The 27,530-nt window shown below is 37.6% G+C and overlaps 1 protein-coding gene across 10 annotated transcripts in view; it reads right to left on the bottom strand.

The window, feature by feature from the left end:
* The window catches only part of Itsn1 (intersectin 1), a 207,855-nt gene that overhangs the window by 137,853 nt on the left and 42,472 nt on the right, over nt 1-27,530 (bottom strand). For 8 of the 10 annotated variants that reach the window (XM_087208245.1, XM_087208250.1, XM_087208253.1 and 5 more), the window contains exons 2-4: nt 11,138-11,197; nt 8,519-8,611; nt 7,130-7,193 (exon numbers count right to left, since the gene is read on the bottom strand). In XM_087208245.1, coding sequence (XP_087064371.1) covers nt 7,130-7,193; nt 8,519-8,611; nt 11,138-11,165 — 185 coding nt within the window. In that variant the 5' untranslated portion in view covers nt 11,166-11,197. The remainder of the gene's footprint in view (nt 1-7,129; nt 7,194-8,518; nt 8,612-11,137; nt 11,198-27,530) is intronic. The other 2 variants (XM_087208235.1, XM_087208242.1) reach the window with 2 other exon arrangements.

A 27,530-nucleotide genomic window follows, 5' to 3' on the forward strand; every position in this document is an offset into this window, starting at 1 on the left:
AAAACTGCTTTAGATTTCTATGTTTTTTAGAGAAAGTTATGTGTGTAATTAATTTTCTGCCTACCAAGGGAAACAGTGTGCTTCCATTTTTTCAGATCTATTTCCTCTAATAAGATTGTATGACTTTCCTCATAAAAGCAATAAACGTTTTAAATAACTGTATTCCAAGGAACTTTATCATTTTTTTTTTTGTACCAGGGATCGAACTCAGGACTAGCACTTTCAAGGCAGGCAGCAGCACCACTGAGCCAAATCCCTGGCCCTGGAACTTTATCATTTTTGTCAGAATTTTAAATGGAATATTTGTTGCACTGTAAATTTGGGGGGGCCAATTTGAAGGATAAACTACACTTTTATTATTTTTTTTTTTTTTTGGTACTGGGGATGGAACTCTGGTCATTGCACTTGTGCAGCAGGCGGCGAAACCACTGAGCTAAATCCCTGGCCTTTACACTTTTATTCTCAAAAATAGTTTGTGCTATATTCAGCTATCATACAAACTTCTATAAATTTTGTTATTTTTTAAATACTAAAATCTCGGGCGGGGGATTTAGCTCAGTGGTTCTGCCACTTGCCTCGCAAGCACAAGGACCTGAGTTCGATCCCTGGTACCAAAAAAAAACAAACAAAAAACTAAAATCTCTTGGGCCTAGTAAATAATCACAAAACCTGAAAAAAGGAGCATTACCTTTCTTTTCCAATATTTATAACAATCTTATTGTTATTTGCTTCTAATACATTATTAAACTTTCCTGTCTAGTTTTGAGTTTAAATGAAAGGGCTTTAGTATTTCACTCTTTAAAATTATGTTTGGTAGTGATTGGGATTTTTTTGGTACCAGGGATCAAACTCCCTTCCTTGGGCTTGCGCAGCAGGCTGTGAAACCACTGAGCTAAATCCCCCGCCAGGTAGTGATTGTTTTGGAAAGTAGTCTAACATAACTTAAACAGGAAAAGTTACTGTATTTTTTTATCAAAGGCCTAATCTGCATTTGCTTATCTGATCACAAGTTTTCTTCTTCCTCCTATCTGCTGATATAAAGTCTAATGGTGATAGAATTTCTTAGTTCTGAAACAGTCTTGCCCCTCTGGCATAAACTCTACATTATTCTTTTCAAATATTGTGAAATTCTACTTACTAAGATTATGTTTTGGTTTTTGCAGCTATATTCATAACTGAATTTAGTCCCTCGTTGCTTTATTTTTATACTATCAGGTTTTATACTGTAAAGTTAGGTAAATAAAATGACACAGCAAACTTTCCTTCACTTACAAGTATTTTTACTGTTTGAAATGATTTTCAGGGGAAAACAGACCTTATTAATTAATGCCTACATACATTAGGGGAGAAGACATTTTCTAATAATGGCTTAATTAGAATAATTTATTGTTTCTAAAAACCTTTCCATTAAAGTGTCTCCTAGGCAAGGAGAAGAAACATGTAATCCTCAAGTTTTAGGGGCTGAATTTTAAACCACCTAACACAGTTCTAACATTCAGTTGAGTTTTGTGGGTCTTAAAACAATTTTTTTCTCAAATAACAAAATGTAACTGTTGAGATTCCTAGACAATAGAAAACAAAAAAGGAATTTATGGCGATGTAGTTACTCCTACAAAGTTCAGCTTTCTATCCTTTCCTTCCCTGGCCCCTAAAATACTGGAATGGAGCTGACATTCTACCTCTCAATGCTTCTCTGCAAAAAACTCCACTTCAGTTCTGCCATCTATTTCATCTCCCACTTCGTTATTTCTCCAAGTTAACCCATTACTACTAATCCTCCCTCAACAAACTGTAAGCCCAACAATATTGAAATTCAACTCACAAAATTTCCAAAGTAAAAATATATGCTAAAACAGCAAATAATTACTATATATGACTCTGAAAGCAAAATGATTTTCAATACATTGTTCAGACTGAAATTAAAAGCTATTTGAAACAGGTAGGGCTGAGATGAGTTCAAAATGAAGGAAAACTATATAAGAAGCATTTACTCTTTGACCCAGTAATCACACACCTAGGAATTTACCTTGAGGATACATTTCTAACAATATAAAAGTACACACACAAAAACTCACTCATTGCTGCATTACTTATTACCACAAAATGTTGGCAATAACCTAAACACAGGACAATGGTTGAATAAACCATAGTATATCCTCTATCCTGAGTGTACTACGTAAATGTAAAAGGAAAATGGCAAAGATCTCTAAAGACTGCTATGAGTGGTTTCCAGGATAATATTATTAAGTTTTAAAAAAGCCAACAAAAAACAGCATTTATACGAGATTATCTTTAATGCAAGAGGAAGAGATCTAAACATAAATATATACACATTATTCCTTAGGTATCACCTGCCCCGCCCCATTCCCCCAATAAACAAGAGTTAATAAGAAAATAGTAAAATAAGTGGCGACAGTAAAGAATAGGAGTATGAGTGGTCTTTTCTGGGTATCCCTCTTGGTATAGTTTTGGCTTTAGAGCCTTGTTAATGTGTTACATATTCAAAAAATAAAGTCTCTAAAGAGAACTACTAGCATATTATTTTAATTTTTTGTAGTATCAAAGACTGAACCTAGGGCCGGGGATTTAGCTCAGTGGTTTCGCCACCTGCTGCGCAAGCCCAAGGACTGGAGTTCAATCCCCGATACCAAAAAAGAAAAGATTGAACCCAGGGCTTCACAAATGCTAGGCAAGCACTCTACTGCAGAGCTATATCCCCAAGCCTGCTATATCCACAAAAGGGCACAAAAAGCTAATCCAAGTGATTTATCAACATTGTACTTTTTATGTCCTCAGTTTAAAAATGAAAAGAACTACAAAGTAATCTTGGAGTTAACAGGCTGTTTTGTACTGGGTACAAGTATAGCAATTTTGACACTACTTAGTGTATATTGTGGGATAAGGGAAGAGGCCAGACTTCTCAACTCCAGCTCAGTCACTGGCGCTGGGCAAAAGCCCACAGTATTTTTTCGGGTCCCACCTCTACCACACAAGCTTGTTCACCTCACCTGGGGCCACCAAGCTAAACAAAAAGCCAAGCAATAATGCAGATTAATTCACCTCAGTCATTCAAAAAATAAGTGGTGGGGAGACAGGACACTAAGATCTAACCACTATCTAGGATTTGGAATTTTAACTCTGGGTATTTACCCTCACAAAGTTTATATTTTGAGGCAAGGAGACATTAAAAAGAGAACAAATCAGCATAACGCCAAGTGCTATTAAGATACAGAGAAAAAAGAAAGAGAGGAGTGGGTGGGCAGAAGGATCATTAGTTAGGCTAGTTTGCCAGGGAACACCTCCAGGGACAAACTGAAACCTGAAAGGTCATGAACCAGCTACAGGAAAGTCCAGAATGGTATTAAGGAAGTGCAATGACTCTGAGGCAAAGAACAGGAAGGGTAAATTCTGGAGGACAGAAACTGAGAAAGGAAGTGATGCAAAATAAGAGAAGAAAGGTCTGGGTGTGATACTGTACACTTGTGACCCTGCCATTCTTATACGGCTGAAGCAGTACCACAAATTGGAACCCAGCCTGAGCAACTTAGTAAGACTCTGCCTCAAAATAAAAAATAAAAAGGGCTGGAGATGCAGCTCAATGGAAAGGCCCTGGGTTCAATCCCTAGTACTGGGGGAAGGGCAGATGCAACGGGACTTGTAGCTTGGGAATGGCTTTGGATTTTATTCTCAATGGAGAGTTTTAATGGATTTACTTTATAAAATATTATTCCAGATGCTGTTTAGAGAATGGAAATGTGAAAGAGAATCCAGTCTAGATGCTATAGTTGTGGGACCAGATGAGGTGACAAATCAGGATGACAGAAAGGAGTGGCACAATGGAGATAAAGTGGGTAAATGGAGTCAAAAATACATGCTGAAGCACTGACATCCAGGGTGAAGAAAAGAGGAATGAGGCGTGGCTCCCATGTGTTGTTGGGGCAGCTGGCTGACCTGCTCAATGTCATGGACTCAGAAATAAGCAATGGTGGACAGGGGATTAAGAGTCCAGGGTGACTTTGAGGAGGGGCGTAATAAAGGGGTTTGGCAAATTGATCTTGATGTGGGGCAAAAGCCCTTCTGACACATACTCGAGAGTCCTACACTGTATGGTCACGTGGTCCCTGGCCTACCTCCTCCTGGAAGCAGACCAGCAGCCTGTCTAATCCACTCTGCTCCCTCTTCTCCCTCCGAGGCCCACTTGCAGGTGGCACTCCTCCCTTTCTGTCATTTTTCGCCATGTCTATGGTCTTGTGGCCTTTGATTTCTAACCCCTCATCCAGCCTCTTTGCCGCTACTTCTTTTTCTTCCTGTACCTTCTGATACTTGTCTATCCCCTTGGCTTTCTCCAACTCCTCCACACAAGGGCACAACTCAAACAATTTTTAAGCATTTCAGTTGCCAAAAAGATACTGGCCAGTTTCCTTCCAGCTCTTTGTTAATAAGGCAATTTCTAAGAAGAGGTATCATCTTGGCCACTCCTACAATTTGGCATTACACACACTGACCAAACTTCATCTTCTGAGAATTAAGGTTTTCTTTTATTCTTCACTGGAAATTAGATGGGAGAGACAAGTAGTCCTCACACTATGAATAGGGTACACTTCACAAACTAGTTAACTGGAATGTAGTTTCTACATGGCAACAGAACACTATAAAGGTTTCTAGCAGTATATTGCTTACCAGTCTACACCCTTCATGTATTTTAAATGAAGTCCAGAGTCAAAAGTCAGATTAAGAGACAGAGACAGAGTCACATACAGAGAGAGAAAGAAAGAAGACTGAGACTAGGAACAGTTGCCAATTCTCAACCTAAAAAGAATTAGCAAAAGTGACTTTCAGGGCTGAGGATGTAGCTCAGTGCTAGTGTTTGTTAGTATGTGAAAGGCCTGGATTTGATCCTCAGTGTGGCAAAAGAGAGGCGGGGCGGGGGGAGACTTTTAGCATCATAGCTAAAAATAAACATGACTTTGGGCTACTAAAATAAAAATAACGTAAAACTAAAAACTTTCTTAATTGATAAAAGTGAAATTTATTCAATCATACCTTGCTTTCCTCTATAACATTTAATGCTGGGTGATAATTTTTATGTGGTTATCAACTATCTCCTTTCATTTTATTAGATTGTAGTTTTGATTAAAGGGCAGATTTTGTCTATTTTGTTCCCAACTATATCTCTCACATTAACAAGTCAATGACTCACAGCAGAAATCTGATAAATGTTTTCAGTGTTTAAAGAATAAACATGGAATGGAGTGAGGTGTTCTGGCAGCAGAACACCCATCAAAGGTGTTTCTTGAATGAAAGATCAAAAATCAGGAATACAACAGAAAAGCACACTTCAGTGGAGGATTAGTTAAGCCTGAGAAAGCAGTTGCAATGAGAGGCATGGATGAAGGTGTGAAACAGGGTCACATACCCAGACGCAAAGAAAAGCAGCTTGTTACAATTAAAACAGATGCCCACAGAAGTCACTGCACGTAACTGACAGGACAGAGCTCCTTTCCTGTGTGGCAGGACTTCTTGCTCACGTGTCAGACCTCTGAGCCTTTGACTTTCCTAGCTGGAGCAGACCGTAGTTCCAACTAGCATGGCTTCGTAGAAGCAGGCTGACTGGGGGAAAAGAGACAGTCCAGCAGCCAGCATGCTGACAACCAGGAAAAAGGAAAGAACAGACACCCAAACCAGCACAGGAATCTGGCATCATTTATTTTCAATTTGACTGTATCCAAAACAAGGAAAAAAATACAGGTAGCCCATGAAAATTTTGTTATTTCAGAACATGATTTTCATGATAACTTTAAGCAAGAAAAAAAAGTTGAGTTCTAAAGACTGTTTTGAGAGCAACAAGAAGCTATACTGATCTTTATCAATTTCCACAAGATTATAAATAAAAACAGATAGATTATTTAAAAGGACAAGTCACAGACATTTTGGTTATGTGGACTATGGTACTCTCTGGTGCTAAAAGCTATTTTTTTTGGATTTTTTTTGAGGGCCAACTATGTGACAAGCACCACACTAAGTCCTTTATGTACAGCTTTCCCACTAATCCTCCCAGTATCTTTGTGACAAAAATACAAAATATATTCCCATTTTATAGATTAAGAAATTGAGATCAAAGAGGATGACTGTATCTTTCAAATCATAGAAACAGAAAGTGGTACAGGTAGGATTTAAACTCAGGTATATGACTATAAATTATGTGCTCTTTCCATGATAGAAAGCTGCCTTCCTAACTCTAGTAAACACAGGGGAAAAAATATTAACTGTAAGAATCATATTTTGTAGGAAAATGTGGCCTCTTACAGGACAACAGAACTCAGCATGGCTCCCCAAAGCCGTGAATCTAGAACCCAGAACTATTATTTGCCAACCTTTCTCACTTGCTCTTCCCGTAGCTCCAGAAGACTCAATGCCTATTGTGATAGTCAAAGAATCCAGTAATTATCTTTTATACATTCATCATGTACCATACTGTAATAAATACTGATTATTTCTTTTTTTGGGGGGTACTGGGGATCAAACTGGGGACCTTGAGCTTGCCAGGCAGGTGGCGAAACCACTGAGCTAAATCCCCAGCCCCAAATACTGGTTATTTCTAATCTCCACTAATCCTCAAATAGTTTCTTAACCATTTATTCTTTAATTAATAAAAGATAAAGTGCATTTCCATTATAAAGCAACAATGATGGGGCATTCAAATGAGTATCATTGTTGTGGACGAAGCCAAAATAAGTTGGTAAGAAAATATCAAAGTGTATGCATTTCAACTGGAAGTTCAGGGCTGGAGGTTTAGCTCAGTGGCGCCAGAGCCTGCCTGGCAAGCGCAAGGTCCTGAGTTTGATCCACAGTTCCGCAAAAGAAAAAAAAAAAAAGAAACGTGTGTAAGTCAACTGGAAGTTCAACATTTTGACAGAGCATTACCATTCAAATGTTAACCCTTTCCCTTTTTCCTAAGTTCCGCAGCATAATGACACTTTCCAGAAGTACTTCTTTGGTAAAAGGTATTAGGAGTATTCTGTCATAGAGATGCAATTCTCTTGGCATATACCCTAAGAAATCATACTAACAAATAAACAGAATTGGACAATATTTTATTTCACTCTATTTAGATAAAATTTCAACTTACCATATCTGTGCTAAGACAGGCTGAGGTAACCCAGATTGAAAAAAAAAATTCCTTGCTTGATCACCTGTAAATTAAGCGGAAAAATTTTCAGAAAAAAATAACAGCTAACAGAAATCTTACAGAAAATCACAAAAACAAGAAAGAGGCTGATAATCCTATAAATACTGAACTGAACTAAATATATAATAAAAGTCAAGCAACAGTAAAATGAATCCAACAGCACTGACCTTAGAACTAAACGCTTTAAAAAATTTACCTAAGAAAGTCCCAGTATTTGCTGGGATAGATCGTCCACTTTAACCCACCATTAACTAAGATGTTAGCTGCCCATCATAACTGTTACCGTTTAGATGTCAAAGGCCTCCCAAAGGCCTAATGTTAAAGGCTTAACCCCCAACGTGGTGCTCTTGGGAGGTGGTAGAACCTTTATGAGGTAGGGGCTAGTGGAAGATCACAGATCACTGGAGCTGCCCTCAAAGGGGAGAACAGGACCCCAGCCCTTTTCCCTTCCTCTCTGTCACACCTGCCATGAGGGAAGCAGCCTTCCTGCTTCACACGCTCTTACCACAATGTACTGTGCCATCACAGGCCCAAAGCAACAGGGCCAAGAGACCTTGGTCTGACACCTCCAAAACAGTGAGCCATTATAAACCTTTCCTTTGAAAACTTGATTATCTTGGGTATTTTGTTACAATGGAATGCTAACACAATGACAAAGCACCTCTACAGGAAACAACTGATGAGCCACATCTACTTTATAAAAAGAATTCTTTGCTATTTCCAATACCTATTGTCCAAATTGTAGGGCCATCTAATATATAGAGAGAGAGAAGAAAAGTAACAGTGTCTAAAAGAATCACATCAATGATGAAAAATAAAGCTATGACACAAACACACCCAAAAACATTTCCCCAAGAAATGTATATATTGTATTTTCCCTAAAGTGAATTCCAGAAGAGTAATCAAGCAGGGAAGACAGCAGAAGAGGCAAATTACAAAAAGAACTTTAGAGAGACAGTAATAAATATGCTATGTAAATGTTCAGAATCTGTTAATAGTTTCCTAAACTAGCTTAGGATCAAAATCAAGCCAGTGATTTAGCTTCAGGGCCACTGTCTAATCCTACCTTTCTTAGAGAATGTTCCTTTGATTGTTACCAATTCCCATCAGTGATATGGCCCAAACAAGTGGCTTAATATGCACTAAGGATTACAAACAAGATTTGAATGCATCACCAGAAAAGCAAGAGTAAACAAATACAGGCTGAAGGTCCAGACCAAACAAGCTGCCCCCTTCACCATGCATGCCCACTTCTGCTCTGCAGAGTAACACTTGCAGAGATAATCAGGCCACTGCTAAGTAAGATGTGAAAATACAGACTGTAATTACCAGTAATAAATCCAGATATTGGCTTTAAACTATGGAACTGCTGATCATGCTTCGCTCTTTCCTCTACCGTTATGGCCCAGATATCCAGGCTGCCTACAGTTCAAAGAAAAGACAGGTAAGTTATTCAGCAAGAAAGAGACACAATTTCCACAGCACTTCCAGGTTCTATCAATGTGTTATAAATGATAAATTAACATGGTTTTCCTTGGGAGCTATACATATAAAATTAGAGAATTAAGAGTAAATCACGGACCAGGGATTTAGCTCAGTGGTTTTGCCACCTGTTGCGTAAGCGCAAGGACCCAAGTTCGATCCCCGGTACCAAATAAAAGAATAAATCAGAACCAATAAAAAATTAGCACAAACTCCTTCTTAGAAACATACCATAATCCTACAGTTAGGATTATTTAAAGACTTAGAAAGTTAATAATTTAACTGCACTCTTAAGTACTTTTAAATGTCACAGGCAAACTATGAGGAAAAAAAAAGTTAAATGTGTAAGTTGACTGAATCATGGGTTTAATTCCCAGCATTAAAAAAAAGCCGCATCGGGGTGAGGTATGTAGCTCAGTGGTGCCGCACCTGCCTAGCAAGCACGAGGTCCTGAGTTCAATCCCCGGTACCAAAAAAAAAGCTTCATATAACAATTACAATACTGTGTGATTCCATGAAAATCTTTTTGAGTCATAAAAATATTCAAATATTAATATTCAATATTCAAATATTGTTATGATGGTTGTATAACTGTAAATTTACTAAAACTCATTGAGGGCCAGGGATTTAGCTCAGTAGTTTCGTTGCCTGCTGCACAAGCACAAGGACTCGAGTTCAATCCCTGGTACCAAAAAAAAAAAACAACATTGAACTGTACAGCTTAAATTAATAAAAGTATATGACATGTGATTTCTCACTAAAGCTGTTTCTAAAAAGAGTATTCTGATAAAAAATAATAGCCAACCAAAGAGAATGGGATTTAGGTTTTTCTTCTGTTTTAGCCTTGACCAGATGTCTCCTGGCTTCTGAGATTTCCTCTCTTTGACCCTTAGTCGCCTCCAACAAATTCAGCAAAATATTTGCAGATGACAGACATGGGGAGATTTTTAAAGTTTTGACACTTTCCCAAAAAGGACATACTATGTAAATGTTTCATACAAAAGGTGAGTATGAGCCAGGTGTAGTGAGTGGGAGAATGAGGCAGGGAGACTGCAAGCTTCAGCTCAGCCTGGGCAACTTAGCAAAACCCTATCTCAAAATAAAAACAATTTTTTTAAATGCCAGGCATATTGCTTAGAGAGAAGGCCCTGGCTTCGATCCCTAATGGGGGAGAAAGTATCCCCAGGAAAATGTCTATACATTGCAAATCCCCTCTTTATAGGATCTGGAATGAAAGTCATAGTGGGGATTCATTCAGTCATGAGAAAATATTTACCAAACACCCTGTGTGTCCCAAGTACTGTGTCAAATTACAGGAGCAAAGTGATGCCTGAGAAAGACGGTCCTTTCTCTCACAGGCCTTACAGACCTGCAACTTCTAGAAAGGATTCTTATTCCCTGTCAGAATTGATCCCTAGAAGTATAAACAAAAGGAAAACAAAAAACAAAAAAACTGCACAATAATTAAGAAGGTGAGAGGCCCTGTGTGGTCACACACACCTGTAATCCCAGCACTCAGGAGGCTGAGGCAGGAGGATTGCTGCAAGTTTGAGCCCAGCCTGGGCTACAAAGTGAGTTCAAGGCCAGCCTGAACTGCATAGCAAAACTCTGCCTCAAAAAGACCAAAAAAAAAAAAAAAATGGTGGGGAAAATCCCCACAAAATACTAAAGATCTAGAAAAGGCTGCAGGTGTCTGCACTGACATGCCACAGCGCCTTTTACAGATGTGGTCTAAGGACAGTGCTTTGTGCCTCCTTACTCTTCTCAAAACCACTAGATTAGACAGCTGTCCAGAGTAATTTGCTAACATGGCACTCTTTTGTTGCTGAAAAGATACTGGGCTATTAAGCAAGAACTACATTTAACAATTTCCTCATGTGGTCAGTAAAATTACCTGAAAAACACATTTTATGCATATCGCTGTTTCCAACTGAAAAACTAAAGTTAAAAAAACACCATACTTCAAATCCAGGTTTCGAAAGTCTATAATAAATGATAGTCACTTTGACAAACAAATTGCCAAGACAAGAACTCCCAAAGTAAGAGACTCTGGAGACACAAGAACTACCTGCACTGCATGCACCTTCCTTGGGGCCCAACTTGAACACACCAACTCTATGAAAAATGGCTAATGACTACCAGGGAACATGGGTTTAAATTTTGTAAGTGTGATAATGTGGTACATTAATTTTTATAAATTTGATAATGGTATCGTATTTATGTCTTTTTAAATGCCCTTATCTTTTAGATACATATACTAAAATATTTACAGATGAAATTATATAACTGGGAGTGACTTCAAAAGAATTCAGATTTAACGATACTGGCCATCAGTTGATAATTATTGAAACCACATTATGAAACACAAGAAGGTTGACTGAACTTTCTCACTGAAAGTTTATCACCACATTGTTTTAAAAATCTGGTCCCAAGTACAATAGAAAAGAGAAATTTCCAAAAACTTACCACCAAAAGGTGTTGGAAACTGAGCCATGGTTCTGTTATTTTTCCCTTCCTAATTGCTGCCTGTAATTGAAATAGAATGTTTAGTTTATGAAAACTTCACTCCGGTCTACTTAAAAACATACTAATATGCAGTCTGATCAGAGGACTGACCCTAGAGCTAGGTATACCTCTACAAATGAGAGCTAAATGAAGGGATTCACCCATTCATTCTCTGAGTTTCTCTGAGTGATGCCTATGAAGGACTAGCAAAAAGAAGCTTTCAGTCTGGTAACTGATGCCAGTAGCTCAGGGCAGCCTAGGGTATCACCAATGCTGTCCTTGTTACATTTTAAGTATAGCACAAGGACTGTAGACCAGCCCATCTACCTGATGGTCACAACAGAGTCTTTTTATTTATTTATTTTAACAGCATCTTTTTATTGAGCACTTATATGCTACACATTATAACAGGTGATTCACAGACCTTAACTCCTTTCATCATCATCACAGTCCTGAGATAGCACTCTCTACCATACCCCTATTACAGATGAGGAAAACGAAAGGTAAGTGATTAGAGCAAAACCATACATTTAGTGACCAAGCTGGGATTTGAGCAGCAGCAGCCATCCCACAGCATGTGTTCTACCCATGAAGAACATTATCTGAATTGCTGTTAAGGATTCTGAGAAGGGCTCTCAATGATTCATATTAACCTAATGTCTGCCCAAAATACTAAACATAAATCCAATGCACAAAAATTCTCATAGGCATTATTGTTCATGAACAGTCGATGTCAAAGCCACTCCTCTTCATCACTAAAAAAATGCCAAGTTTAATATTTTCTCTGTATGCTTAGACAACAAAGTAAATGAACAGTACAAAAAGAATATTAGAGACAAAATTTTTTACATAAATTTAGATGTTAAAAAGGGCAGTCTTTTGCAGAAATATATCTCAATTTCATCTTCCAATCTGTTCATGGAATTTTTTTCCAACTATGGTATAACAGTAAATTTCAAAATTGTCAAATGCTCTTTCTTATACTCTATACTTTGTTCCCAGAACTCTATCTTTTCCTGTAATTTTAATGGATATTCCAGCTTTTTTGTGTGTCTGTTTCTCGGTTTTTGGTTTTGAGACAGGGTCTCACTATGCAGCCCAGGATGGCTTCCAACTCACAGCGAGACCCCTGCCTAAGTCTCCCAATTGCTGGGATAAGTGTGCACAGCTACCACACCAGGCCAATACTTCAACTTCTGATTTTTTTTCCTCCTCATTTGCTTTTTTAGCTTTCCTCTGTTTCTTGCATCACTTGGTTCCTCCAAGTTCCCTTTTTGTTGTTGTTGTTGTTTTGTTTTTTTGGTACCAGAGACTGAACTCGGGACCTTCCGCCTGCAAGGCAGGCGGCGGCACCACTGAGCTAAATCCCCGACCCCCAAATTCCTTTTTTGTGTGTTGGCTAACTGACTGGGCTGGCTGTCTTTCTTTTACTTTTTTGTCTTACTTTTACACCCTAGTAACTCCTGGATGATCCTTTATATTTAAGAGTGAGGCACTAAAAACAGCTCAGAAGCTCAGCATGTGGACCGATGAGTTTTCCTGTACGATGCTCGTGTATACTGAGCAGTCTTTTCATCAAGAAACTCCAAATGTCACTGCTCACTGAAGCTGCTCATCTTCTCCAGAGAAAGAAGCGCTGGCTGGGGAACTATGGAGAGAGCAGGTGAGGATCTGCATTTCAGTGGGAGAACTGTACACCATCCCTTCGTTTTCAGCCCCACACGTCACTGCTCTACCCTGCAGCTTCTCTGGTTCCAGTGCTCCTCCTGCCTCACCAGAACCAAAGCAGACTGAAGTAGCCACCCATGTGATGGGAACGGCCCGAAGACCTGGGTGGAGGCTTCCACCCCCACTTGGAGAGTCTGCCTTTAGGAACACATGAAGCCTCCAGGCCTGTGGAAGGCTTTCCAGGCATCCCTGGGGCGAGACGCAGCCGAGGCACCTCTTCCTTGGCCTCTGTGTGGACTTAGGTTTAAACTACGTCCTCTGTGAGCTCAGTCACCACTCCTCCATTACTCAGGGTTTGCAAAACAATTGTTAAAATGTCTTGCCAGTGCTTCATCTACTACTGTCTTTTCTCTGATGAGTTAACATCTGTTATGCTTCCTTTATGATTATGGTAGCCTTCGGGGAAGGAAAAAAACACCTGTGGCCAGGCCACCAAAGGTAAGTGCAAGACTGAGAATAATTTTGAAGCAGACTCCTCATGCCAATTCCATTTCAAAGCCGCAGCTGCTGTTCTCTCTCCATTATTTCTCACTCCATGTATTATGAAGGCAAGCTTCATAACTTCCCAAAACATTTAATGTATTTTATCCCATTTAATAATCTTAAAAATTGACATGTCATATATTTTTTCTCCAGCTCTTCAAAAATAACAAGCTCTGGATTTTGGAAACAAAGTGAAACAAATATTTAATATGCATAAGAGGAGAATACACTGTCTGTGCATTAGCTTTTACTCCCATTCCTGGCTGTTTTCTGCAAAATGTAAAAAAGTTACTGATTTCTTTGTATCCAGCTTACATTACACTTCACTACATTTTCATACTGACGCTATTCATCTTGCAGATGAGACTCTAAGGTTTTCTAGATCTTCTGGAAATAAAGAATTCAGACTTACATTATTGACCCAAACCAATAAAATCAAGATATATGAAAGTTATGACAGCAGTCATTTCTGGTTTTGTTTTGTTTTTTATGGTACCGGGGATTGAACTCGGGTCCTTGAGCTTGCGAGGCAGGTGGCAGCACCTCTGAGCTAAATCCCCAGCCCTAGCAGTCATTTCTGTATTGCCTGATTTTCATGGTGACAGTTTCAGTATTTATATTTTGTAGGTTTACTGCTCTATTGGTAAACAGTGTTTACAATGTTTCAGTAGGCTCCTTCTATGCCGAATTTTACTTGGGATTTTTATTAAGAAATAGCTGTTAAATATTCTTTCAGAAATTTTCTCCTGGACACTTTTCTTCTTAGCACTTTTCTTAATGAGATAATCATGTATTATTCCTAGAAATAACATTATGAATTATAGTGTTATGTTTCCTTAAAGTATCCTAGAATTTATATATATTTTTAAAAACCAATTTAGATATGTATGCCATCATTTTAGTAGGTAGCTAGGTTTGATTTGCAAATATTTTCTTTAGAATTTTTGCTTAAGAAAATGTTATACCAGGGCTGGGAATTTAGCTCAGTGGTTCCGCCGCCTGCCTTGCAAGTTTGAAGACCCAAGTTTGATCCCTGGTACCCAAAAAAAAAGGTTATACCTAATTTTATGCAATAATGGGGCAAATGAGGAAATGAATACATTTTTACTTATAAATTTTTTTACTATAAATTTGCAAAATTATCTTTTAGAAAGGCTAAAATAAAAAAAAATTTTTTTGGTTTTTTTGAGATAGTCTCACTACTTAGTTCAAACTGGCCTTGAACTCACTATGTAGCCCAGGCTGGCCTCAAACTCTCAGTGATCCTCCTGCCTCAGTCTCCCGAGAGCTGGGATTACAGGGGTGCACCACCATACCCAGCCTAAAATAAAATATTAACAGACCACAGGAATCACTGGAAATATAAAGACAGAGAACTCAAAGGGAATCAAAAAAAAATAATTTTAGAGGTGAATTTTAATTGAACTTCAAGGAATAAGTAGTAACTATTACCAAAATCATTCCACAAAGATTAAGTATTCCTCAATCTATATGTTATGAAGCTAGCATAACCTCAGTATTAAACCACAATGCTAAAATTATAAAAATAGACCATTATCACAAATACAGATATAAATTTATATCTTACTTTATTTGACAGTTATTTTGAGAGGGACACAACTAGATAATAGCATAATTCTTACGGTCCAAAGTGTACTTTAATCATTAGTGCCTGACAAAGAGCCTGTTTAACTTTCTACCCTAGAATTTAGAAAATAAACCCCACCCTACTGAATCTTTGCCCCAGTGTCTTCACCTCACTACGACCAACATTAGACTAAATTTATTTTTGACCCTTCTGACAGCCATCTCTACTTTCCCTTTATCTTGTATCTATCTAGTGACAACCAAATGGACTACAGACTCCTCCTGTACCTGACACTTGTAAACTAATGCCTTTCTCTCCTCTCCTCCCTCCTAAAGCCCTATCCTTTAGTGTCCCTAGTCTTAACCAGCTAGCAGTAAGAACTCTAAGAAAAATTAAATCACTTGGAGGTGTGGGCGAAGGTGTGCCTTTCAGGCAAATGCTGGTCTAAGAATGAAACTGGAATACTCCCACATACTGCGCTTTTCTGCTAATCACAGGTCCCCCAGTGCAATTCACACTAGGTTCTCCTCAGCACCTAGTGAACCTCAGACAAAAACAGCAATGCACACATGAAGCAACTGGATCAAATCTTCCAAACTCAGTTCTGTGCTACCTAGACAAACCCTGCTCCTATTTTGGTATACATTTGTTGTATGTATTATTATAATAGAAAAAAAAAAACAATTTGAAAAGGCTACCATATTTTAGAAAAATAATCACATTCAAGATTTTAAAATTTCACACACCAGAGTTCCAGTTCTGCTATACCAGTACAATCCCCCTCCCAGCCATTGTTAAAAACCCACTATAGTCTCTCTGTCCCACTTATTAAACAAAACACTGGTATGGCCAAGTGTGGTCATGCATGCCTGTATTACCCCAGCACTTAGGAGGCTGAGGCAAGAGGATCACCACAAATTAGAGGCCAGCATTGGCTACATAATGAGTTCAAGGTCAGCCTGGATTATATAGTAATACCCTGCCTCAAAAAACAGAACAGACAAAAGTCTGGAATAAATGCAAAGATTACTTGAAGACAACAAGAAGTAAACAAAAGTAGCCAGACTTTACAGGGAAATCAAAAGTTGTCCCTTTCTCCTTTTCTCTTCTCTAGCACCTCTCTGAGGTGAGAGTGAGCTCCAGTCAGGGAGCGATGCACTGAAGCAGAGGTACACACAAACCTTCAGCAGAAACCCAGTCTTTCTGATTAGAAGAACCAACAAAAATGATCCCTGCAGAGTGTGCAGAAAACCAGACAGGAGAAAACTGAAGAGGGGATGCTCAATTTTGTGAATAAGCCACGCTAGTGTCAGGATGACACCTGAGCTGTGGATACACGGGAGAGACCTAAAATTGCACAGCACGGGACCTGAAAGGTGCACAGAGAATGGAACCCCTGTCCAGACAGTGGAGAGAATTTGTCCTGCTGAAAGTCGCCAACAGCCTTCCACTGAGGACTACAATGGCACACAGAACCTACAAGAACCACAATGTTCAAGATTACCTGACCTACACAGCAGGAAAATACGACTCCCCTCAAAAAAATCAACCAACCAAAAAGAAAGAAAAAAGCAAGCAACCAGTTCATGCCAATTCCAAGGTAAGGAAAAATTTAAAATTGCATTACAAAGACTTTAAATTAATTATTATCCCTGTTTCATGAGGTAAAGGTAAACACAAATGAAATGAAAGATACAAGTTCTCAGCAGAAACAAAAAAACTAGTTGAAAAAGAATCAAATGGAAATTTTAGAGAGAAATTTAGGAATGAAAAAGAACAGAAATGGTAAACATGGATAAATGTAAAATTATTTTTTCAATTAAGCTCTTGAAGATATGCAAACTGTTGAAAACAAATATTGTAGCATTGTCTAGTGGTGCTTTCAATTAGATTTAATGCATATGGCAACCGTAATATAAAGGTTTGAAGGGAAAACTAAAAGGAATTGTATGGTTGCAAGCCTTATACAGTCCATTGTACTTGAAATGATACAATATTAAATCTAGATGGACTATGAAAAGTTAGGTAAATACAATTAATCCTTAGAGCAACTATTTAAAAACAAAATACAAAAGGATACCATCAAAAAGTCAATACATAAAAGAGAAGTGGAAAGCTAAACATCCAAAGATGCTAGGAAAGAAGAAATAGTAAAGAGAAAAATAGGGACAGGAGTAAGCAAATCCAATAATGATGACTGCACATTTGATTGGAACAACAAATAATTACATTAAATGTTAATCTAAACACCACAGAAGAAGAAAAACTTAGCAAAAGAAAAGCAAACACAAAGTAAAAGTAGAAAGAAGGAAAAAAGATATGAAAAGATAGGAAAGAAAAATACAGACAGACAGTAAGGAAAATTAGAACCAAGTTCACTATCGATAGAATGACAATTTTCTCCAAATGGATCTGCACAATTGATGCAATCCCACTCAAACTGCAGCCAACTCTGCTGATATTAATATTTATATGCAAATACAAAGGACATAGAAAAACCACTTTTTAATAACAAAAGTACAGATTTATACCATCTGATTTCAAGATTTACTATAAAGCAATAGTAGTCAAGATGTGAAGATAAGACACCAATCAATGGAACAGGAGAACTCAGAAATAGACCTACACATATTTGGGCAACTGATTTTTGGCAATGCTGCAAAGGCAACTTGGAGGAATAAATATCTTTTCAATGTGCTGGATCAACTGGATAGCTATGTGGGAAAAAACAGAACATGGACCCGTACAAAAGTCAGTAATATACAAAAGTTACCTAAAAATATATCAAAGGACTAAATGTAAAACCATATAAGCATTGGTAAGATGATAATGATAAACTCCCTATGATGAATGTTATCATTATGTATATCTAAAAGGTATCAATAAATGTTTTACTTCAAAAAAAACCATATAAGCATTATGTAAGAATTTTAAAAGATGGGAGAATATGTTCATGACCTTAGGCTAGACAATCTCTCAAGACACAAACAAGCTTTTTCAGGGCCAGGGTGGGGGTTACTGGAGATCGAACCTAGGGCCTTCACAGAGAAATACATTCCCATTCATTCGTTCGTTTATGTATTTAGTGGTACAAGCGATTGAACCCAGAGCCTTCACACTAAGCTATGTCTCCAGACTTTTATTTCTGTACATTACTATGTTTGTTTGCTTTTTTAGCAGTACTGGGAACTGAAACCCAGAGCCCTCCCACTGAGCTACATCCCCAGCCCTTTTTAAGTTTGAGACACAGTCTCCCTAAATTGCTATGTTGCCCAGGCTGGGCTCAAACTTTTGGTCCTCCTGCCTCAGGCTCCAAAATGTTGAGATTTCAATGATGCACCACCACACTGGGCTAACAAGCATGATTTATAAAAGAAAATAAACGTTAAATTAGGTTTCACCCATCCAAGTAAAAAAAAGAAAAAAAAAGTTCTTTAAAAAGATATTAAGGAAAAGGGCCGGGGATTTAGCTCAGTGGTTCCACCACCTGCCTCACAAGCGCAAAGTCCTGAGTTCGATCTCCGGTAGCAAAAAAAAAAAAAAAAAAAAAGACATTAAGGGAAAAAAAGCAAGTCACAGTGAGAGAAAACATTTACAACACATATAGCAGACAAAGGACTTGTATCCAGAACATATGAAGAACTCCTACAACTTAAAACAAGGCAACTCAGTAAGCAAATAACTTAAACTAAAGCAACTTATACAGTGTGTAAACACAGGCAGCATGTCCAACATCACTAACCATCAGGAAAAAGTAAACTAGAATTATACTAACGTGCCACTCTGCTTCCCAGCACAGCTAACTTGAAAAGGCCAGCCACAGCCAGTGTTGGCAAAGGTGTGGAGCAGATGAGCTCCCACCTGTTGCTGGTGGGAATGTAAAAGAGCCCTGCGATTTTTTAAAATTGCTTAAAAAAACAAAAAGAAAGGCGAGGACTGGGGATTTAGCTCAGTGGTGCCGCCACCTGCCTCACAAGCACATGGTACCAAGTTCGATCTCTGGTACAAAAGAAAAAACAAAAGGCGATACAGCTAGAACCTTGGTCTGCAGTGAGGTAGTAGAAACCTGAAAAGCTGGGGCCTACTAAAAGCTAATCCGGTCTCGAGGGCATCGCCTGCAGGAGGAACTGTGATAGTTCTCACAGGATCCAGTTAGTTCCCAAAGGGATGGCTTGTTATAAAGCAAGTCTGACTGTCTCTTGCGTCTTCTTTTTTTTTTCAGTTTTCTGAAAAAAGAGTCTCACTGTGCAGTTTAAACTGGTCTTGAACTCACTATGTAGCCCAGGCTAGCCTCCAACTTGCACCGATCCTCCTGCCTCAGCCTCCCAAGTGCTGGGATTTCAGGCATGAACCACAGTGGTGTCTCTTGCTTCCTGTACAGCCAATGTGATGCCTCATACCATGAGGCTATTATGAAAGGCAAGCACACGTTGGTGTCACACTCCTGAACCTCCAGAACTGTGAGCTAAATAAACCTGTTCACTTTTTAAATTCTGTATCTACCATCCTACAGTTCTTCTTTGTTTCTGGTACCGGAGATCAAACTCAGGACCTTGCACTTGCAAGGCAGACTGCTGAATCACTGAGCTAAATCCATGACCGTGTGTCTACCATTCTATCCACCCACTAATTTCTAGGTATTTAAATAAAAGAAATACAAACTTATGTATTTCTTTACAGAGGCATCAAGCTCACATCAAGCTTTATTTTTAAGAGCCAAAAATTGGAATTCAAATGGCATTTGAAATTGTCCAAACGTTAATTAATTGATGAATGGATAAACTGTGATCTACCCATACAATGAAATGCTACGTAGCAATAAAAGCTGATCCGTAATGAAACACATAAATTTTGTGAAAGTCCAAGAATATATATGCTCTATAATTTTATTTTCATAAAATTTATAATAAATATAAACTAACGAATAGTGACAGAAAACCAATCAATTGCTTGGAGATAGGATTTGAGAGGAAGTTAAGATTCCACAGAAGCATAAGAATGGAAGGGTTTTCTGTCTCAGGAATGGTGTTTATGGTAAAGCTGACCCAATGGTATACTTGAAGTATGTACAGGTTAGTGTACAGTCACCTATCACATAACAGTATTTCAGTCAATAATGAGCTGCATATATTACAGTGGTCCCATAAGATTACAGTGAAGCTTAAACATTCCTATCACCTCTGCAGGTCGCAGCCATTATAACGTCACAGTGCAATGTATATTCAGGGGCCTGAGGTGAAGCTGGTGTAAACAACACATATAGAAGTGTAGCACAGGCAATTATGCGTAGAACAGAATGCTTGAAAACAAGCCACTACTTTACTGGTTTGTGTCTTCAAAATACCACAATTTTTATCACTACTTTAGAGTGTATTTTTTTTTACATTTAATGTAAATCAGTATGCTGTTAGTACAGTCACAGTACATTTGCCAAGTACTTGTAACCCCTTGGATTGGATCACCAGCACTGGCAAAACAAAAAACATAGTATACTATGTTCTGCTGGCAGCAGCCTCATATATTTTTATTCATTTATTTTTTTCAGTATTGGGGATCAAACTCGGGTCCTTGCACTTGTGCAGCAGGTGGCGAAAAGCCTCATATATCTTATGTTCAACTTCAATAACATCATTTTCTCTTGTGCCTGATTTAATCTTATTTTATCATGGCCCTAGGACCAAGAGGCATATATATATATGATATATATATATATGATATATGATATATATATGATATATATATATGATATATGATATATATATATCCCACCTATATCTCACACACACAAGCACTCCATACATAGGTGTGCAGACGGCTGTATCATCTAGGTTTGCTTAAGTATACTCTATGATCATTGTACAAGGACAAAATTGTCTAACAGTCAAGGAACTCACGGCTGCACTTCAACAATACCTCAATAAAGTTGAAAAAAATGCCAGGCATGGTGGGCACCTCTGTAATCTCAGTGCTAGGGAGGCTGAGGCAGGAGGATTGCTGCTGAGTTTGGGGCCAGCCTGGGCTACATAGTGAGTTCAAGGCCAGCCTGAATTACATAGTGAGAACTTGTTTCAAAAAAGAAAAAGAAAAGAAAAAGAAAGAAGTTGAAAATATATCACAAAACATTGAGAATAAAAGTCAGCAGCTCTGCAGTCTTGTCAGTTCAATACAAATTAGAGTATCAACATTGAGGGAATTCTACATTGAGGGAATTCGCATCTCTCCTCCAAGAGAAGCAGAAATTCTTTCTTTCTCTTTCTTTCTTTCTTTCTTTTAATTCTTTTATTGGTATATTTTAGGTATACAATACGTTCACATTTAGCATTGGGTGCTTGCATCCATACATGATGTATCTTGGTTCTTATTTTTTTCCCCATTGCTTGTGCGCCCTTCACCTGAGAAGCAGAAATTCTTACTATCAACAGACTTTATCTTTAAAAATACATCAACTTGAATTTCAGCTTCAAAACTTAACTGAAAGAATAGAAAAATGACAGACAATAAGGCTGCTGAACAAGAATTAAGCAGTGGATCTCAGGTTGTAAATAGGAACTGTCAATGATATCATTTATTTAGTAAACCTGACAGAACATTTCTTTCTTCAAAAGTTTTCATGTTTTGTTTTGTTTTTTTTCATTTTTGTTTGTAGAAGTGGGGTAAGGTAGGATGGAGTCTATGTTTAAGTCAATATGCTTTACTGGAAAATATAATTATTCATCTTAAATTCAACACAGCCAGTGATTTTTGAAATGAATGCCCTTTGTTAAAAATACTAAGACCAGTGGTTTTCCACATGTCTTTATGGCCAAGAAACAAATACATATAACAGCTTTATACTGATTTTAAATTTCATATAAATGGAGAAAATATCTAAAAAGTACAGGATATCAAATAGTCTCCAAAATGTCACCAATAAAAAAATTTTCCTTCTCAAATCAAATTCTACATTTATCCTAATTCAAAATTTGAGTATAACAGAAGACTGTATATGACACATCAGCATTTGATGTGTATAAAAAAATACATATACTCCAAGAAGCAAAGCCTATGAAATGAGGATTTCAGGGGAAGGATTTCAATTGCTCTCACTGCCACAGCGAAATAAATAAATACATAGTTATATTTTATTAAGATCTTTCCATTTGATTTAAACTTCCAAATATAAAAAAATGAAATGTTCATAAGAGAACTGAAAAAGGTTTTACTTTCAAGTTGGACCCTTAATATATTACTTCTCATATTCTTCTCGTTTATGATACTTCTATTTAGAACTTCTTGAAAATAAACATTATTTATACTTTTTCTCGATCTTATTAATTTACTCAAGAAAAGGTTCCACTTTCGTGTACAACACAAAGCAATACTGATCCAATACATAAGCAGCAGGCTGGTGAAACTAATTTTTATTTCCTCATTAAAGGTTTTTTTGTTTTGGTTTTGTTTTTTTGGGGGGGTGATACTGGGGACTATCTGAGTACTAGGCCTTCCACTGCGCTACATTCCCTGCCATTCATTCATTCATTCACTTATTTATATTTTGAGACACCGCCTCACTGATTCACTAAATTGTCCAGAGTGGGCTCAAACTTTAGATCCTCCCACCTCAATCTCCCAGAATGCTGGTATCACTGGCAAGGGTCACCAGGACCAGCTAAGTATTTTGGTTTTTAAAAGACAAGATCTCCCTAAATAGCATAAGCTAACCTCAAACCCAAGATCTTCATGCCTCAGCTTCCTAAGTGCTTGCACTAAGAGGTGCACCACCGTGGCCCAGCTCTTATTAAAGCATTTTAAGAATCAAGACAATAATCTATATTATGCCAAAATAATGTAATCAGCTTATATGAAAATTTTCTGGCAAGATCCGTGCTATTAAGGAGTTTATAATTCAAAAGGGATGGAAAATACATATCAAAAAATGCACACATAAGCATCAAATAATAACAAAAACTTCAATACTTACTGGTACACCTATTTTGTATTAACAACACTATGGACTAAATAACATTCCTATTCCATTGTACAGATAATAGAAACTAAGGTGTTGCTTAAAATATTTATGAAATTCTGGGAGACGGTGTTAGTCTAGATCCTATGATTACAACCTCCTATTTTAAAGAATAAGAAGAACGTCAGATTCCACTGCTCCCAGGGCAGAGGAGGTGAGCTGCGTGGGCGCCAGCAGAGCCCCACCCCACCCCCTTCGAAATGAGAAGACATATAAACAAGCCTCAAAAACAGACTTCCAGATCACCTACAGCAACCACCAAGGGAAACGAGAGGGAACAATATGAAACTCAACCAAATGGACTCCCTGAACTGGCAACAAAAGGGGATCTGGAAAAAATGAAATCAGAAATAATTACTCAGATAACAGCAAAGATTTTGCTCATGGTGCAAGACATGATTAATAAATCTAGAGAGGACACAGATAAAAAAAATATAGGAGCTGAGGAACATGATGGAATCCCAACATAACAAATGGAATCCATAAAACAGATACAAACAGATTTCCAGAAGATTAAAAATTCCATTGAAAGTCTACACAGCAGAATGAACCCATGTGAGGATAGAATTTCACATACAGAAGATAAGATTGCAATTAGTGACAAGGAAACAAAAAATTGCTTTAAAATTATAAGGGACCACGAGAAATCAATCCAGCAGCTGCTAGACAATGCAAAGAAGAATAACATAAGACTCATTGGAGTCAATGAAGAAACAGGAGAGAGTGCATATGACATAAAAAAACTGTTCACAGAAGTGATGGCAGAAAACTTCCCAAGCAGGGGAAAAGAACTTGACATACAGATAAGTGAGGCATATAGGACTCCAACTAGCCTTGATCAAAAAAAATCTACTCATAGGCATATAATAGTTAAGATTCCAGAAACCCAACAGAAGAACAAAATTCTACAAGCAGTTAAAGAAACAAATCACGTATAAAGGAAAGCACAGGAGAATCACAGCAGACTTCTCAGTGCAAACCCTCAAAGCAAGAAGAGCTTGGAGTGATGTATTGCAAGCCCTAAAGGAAAACAGCCTCCAACCCAGATTGATGTACCCTGCAAAACTATCTTTCAAAATTGATAAGAGAAATAAGATACTTTCATGATAAAGAGCACCTTAGGAACTTCATGAATACCAAACTAGCACTCCAAAAAATTTTAAACAATATCCTAGGAAAAGACAATGAGGATCACAACCCCAGGAAGCCCAGCATTATCAATCTGTTGGGCATGAAAAATTAAATGCAAAGGGGGACAATCCAACAAAAAGAAAAAGTCATGACAAGGCTTTTAAAACTTTTATATTCATCTCCCTGGGCCAGGGATTTAGCTCAGTGGTTCTGCTGCCTGCCTCGCAAGCACAAGGACCCAAGTTCGATCCCCAGTACCAAAAAAAAAAAAAAAAAAAAAATGGCTAAAACTTTTAACTTCATCTCCCTATTGAGTGTATAATTCAATCTTGTTGTTGTACTGATTAGTATTTTTCTTTTTCTGATTCTAGTGTTGCACATCTTTCCTTGTGCTGTACTGGCTATTTATCACCTTCTTGTGTCTACTTTTTAATTGGGTTGTCTATTAATGAGCTGTAAGAGTTCTTTATATATTCTGGTCACAGGTTATATGCATTGGAAATATGGTCTGTTTAAGGACTACTTTTCATTTTAATGATGTTATTAAAAGTTCTAAATTTTGATGGAATCTCATTTATCAATTTTTTTCTTTTATACATCATGTTTTTTGTATCCTAGGAAGTTCTTGCCCACCCTAAATTCATAAACATTTTCCCTTATAATTTCTTCTTAAAGTTTTATCGTTTTAGTCTTTCATATTTAGGTTCACAGATCCTTTCAAGTTATCTTTATGTAAGGAAATAAAGGGTTGAGGTTAACTTCTTATATATGGATACCAGGTGTTCTAGAGCCACTTGCTGAAAACACTATCTTTTCCTCTGCTCTTGAATTGAGTTTATATTCTACAAAATGTTAATGTTAAATAATCTTTCAAAACTCAGTCGACCATATATGAGTGGTTCTATTCCTAGATTCTGTTTCATTCCAATGATCTATATGTCTTTCCTTACACCAACACTGCCTTGATTACTGTAGCTTTACAGAAAGTCTTAAAGTTAGGTACTAAATGTCTTCCAACAATGTTTTTTCTTTTTCTTTTTACTTTTCTAGGTCCTTTGTACTCCTACATAACTTTTAAATTTCAATATCCAATTCTTCATTTATAGCAGGTATACATACACCTGAATTTTTACATATACCTTGTGTTTTCTAATCCTGCTAAATTCAAATACAAGTTCTAGGGGCTCCTAGAGATTTCTTAGTATTTTCTCTGTAGATGATCATTTCATCTACATATAAAGATTTTGCTTCTACCTTGCCAATCCTATCCTAATTGTGTCATTTTATTGCCAGACTATTTTGGTTTAGGCCTATGTCTCAAAGTTTAATGGACAGATGAAGAGTAGGCATATCTGCCCTTGTTCCCCACCTTAAGGAGAAAGCATTGTATCTTCTCCATTCATATAAGGCATTTTTGCTGGAAGTATGGAGTACATGTCTTTGATCTGTTGAGAAGGTTCTGTTCTACTTCTAGTATCCTGATAGCTTTTACCATGAACAGGTGTAGAATTTAGTCCAATACTTTTTCTCCAACTAGTGACAGGATCATATGGCTTTTTCCTTTCCTTTGTTAAAATGATGACTTTTGGGGGTGGATCTTTCAATGCTGAACCAACACTGCCATCCCTATAATAAAACCACTTTCTACATACTGCCAGATCTGACTTCTAATGTTTTGTTAAACAAATTTCTATCTATGTTCATACTTTTCTCTTCTATTATCTTTATCCAGTTTTAGTATTAGCACAATGTTGATTTCCTAAAATGAGGGGAGAAGTGTTCCTTCTTTTTTCTGCTTTAAGTGTTTGATATAATTTATCAGTTAAAATGTATATGAGCCTGTTGTTGTCATATAGGTAGGTTTTCAAGCTAGGAATATACTTTCTTTAATAGGTGCTATTCAAATTTTATATTTCCTCCAGAGTTAGTTTCATTAATCTGTCTTCCAAGGTACTTCTTAGAAGTTGTCCAATTTATTTCAAAACAGATTTTTGTAATATGCTTTCTATATCCTTTTAAATTCTGTAAAATCTGTGATAATGTCTTTTAGATCTTGATATTGTAATTTTTAAAATGTATAATTGATATTGTGTAACAGGAAGAAAAGGTCTAAAGGAGCAGGGGAAGTGGGAGGGGTAGGGGAAAGGAAAGAAGGGAAAAGGAAAAATATGAGAAAAGGAAAAAAAATGGAAACAAAGTCTTTGCAAATAGGGAAGGGTGGAGGGGGTGATGGGAAGGTAGGGGAAGGGTAAAAAAATAAGAACCAAGATACTCATTCATGTAATGGTACAAGATCCCAATGACAAATGTAACTGTATTTTATACCGAAAATGTACCAATAAACTTAATGGGAAAAAAAAAAGAAGTACATCAAATACTCCAGAAGTAGTAAGCCTGGTAAATCAACCAGGGGGAGCTGGGGGCTAATAGGTGAGATACTGTTCGAAGCAATAAAGACCGTAGAAAATAAAAAGGAGGAAAAAATAAACGCCAAAAACAAACAAAAAAAATGAGTAGCAAAACAAACCACAATGAAAACTGAACGGGGAAAAAGATTAATACTGACATTGGGCCAGGGATTTAGCTCAGTGGTTCTGGCTCCTGCCTCGCAAGCCCAAGTTCCTGAGTTCAATCCCCGGTACCAAAAAAAAAAAAAAAAAAAAAAATACTGACATGTAGGTCCAAAGACCATTTGCTTTGTACACAAAATAGGGAAACTTTCTGAAATGCAAGCGTTTATCATATGGAAGTTAGAAGTCACTTTCTTCTCTTTTTTTTTCCCTCAGTGCTGCAGTTCAAACCTGGGGCCTTCACATTGCTGCTAGACAAACACTTCTACCACTGAGCTGCATCCCCAGTCCTTTTTATTTTTTATTCTGAGACAGGGTCTCCCTAATTTTCCCAGGCTGGGTACAAGTTTAGTAATCCTCCAGCCTCAGCCTCCCGAGCAGCTAGAATTAAATGTATGTAGGTCACAACACCTAACTGGAAGTTACCTATAAAAAACAAAACAAAACAAACTAACAGGGAATCTAGAGCAGTGTAAAAAAAAAAAAAAAAAGTGAACCAAAGCACAAATTCTATTACATGAGAGGATCTCTGCAGCATCAAAATGTCACCTAGGTGAAAACAAGCAGAAACCTATCTAAAGCAAAGCAAGGAAGACACCAGTCCCTCCAGGACCCCTGGCCTTCCCACCCAGAAGCAGGAGGCAGGACTAATCACCAAGATCAGCACTGTGCAAAGGCGGGGCTCTGAGTTGAGTGAGGGGCTGGGTTGTCTCTAAGCAGGAAACAATACAAAGGAGTCATCAAGTAGGCAAATGCACCCTGGCCCTTTTATTGCTCACTACTCCTTCTGAAACACTTTCCATTTACCACAGTGCACACGTCGTGATTATTCATACTTCCCCTTCAAAG

The sequence above is a fragment of the Heterocephalus glaber genome, unplaced genomic scaffold (assembly GCF_053883595.1).
Source record: "Heterocephalus glaber isolate CG9 unplaced genomic scaffold, H.glaber_assembly_v1.0 deba00000122, whole genome shotgun sequence".
In the NCBI taxonomy this organism is placed as follows: domain Eukaryota; kingdom Metazoa; phylum Chordata; class Mammalia; order Rodentia; family Bathyergidae; genus Heterocephalus; species Heterocephalus glaber.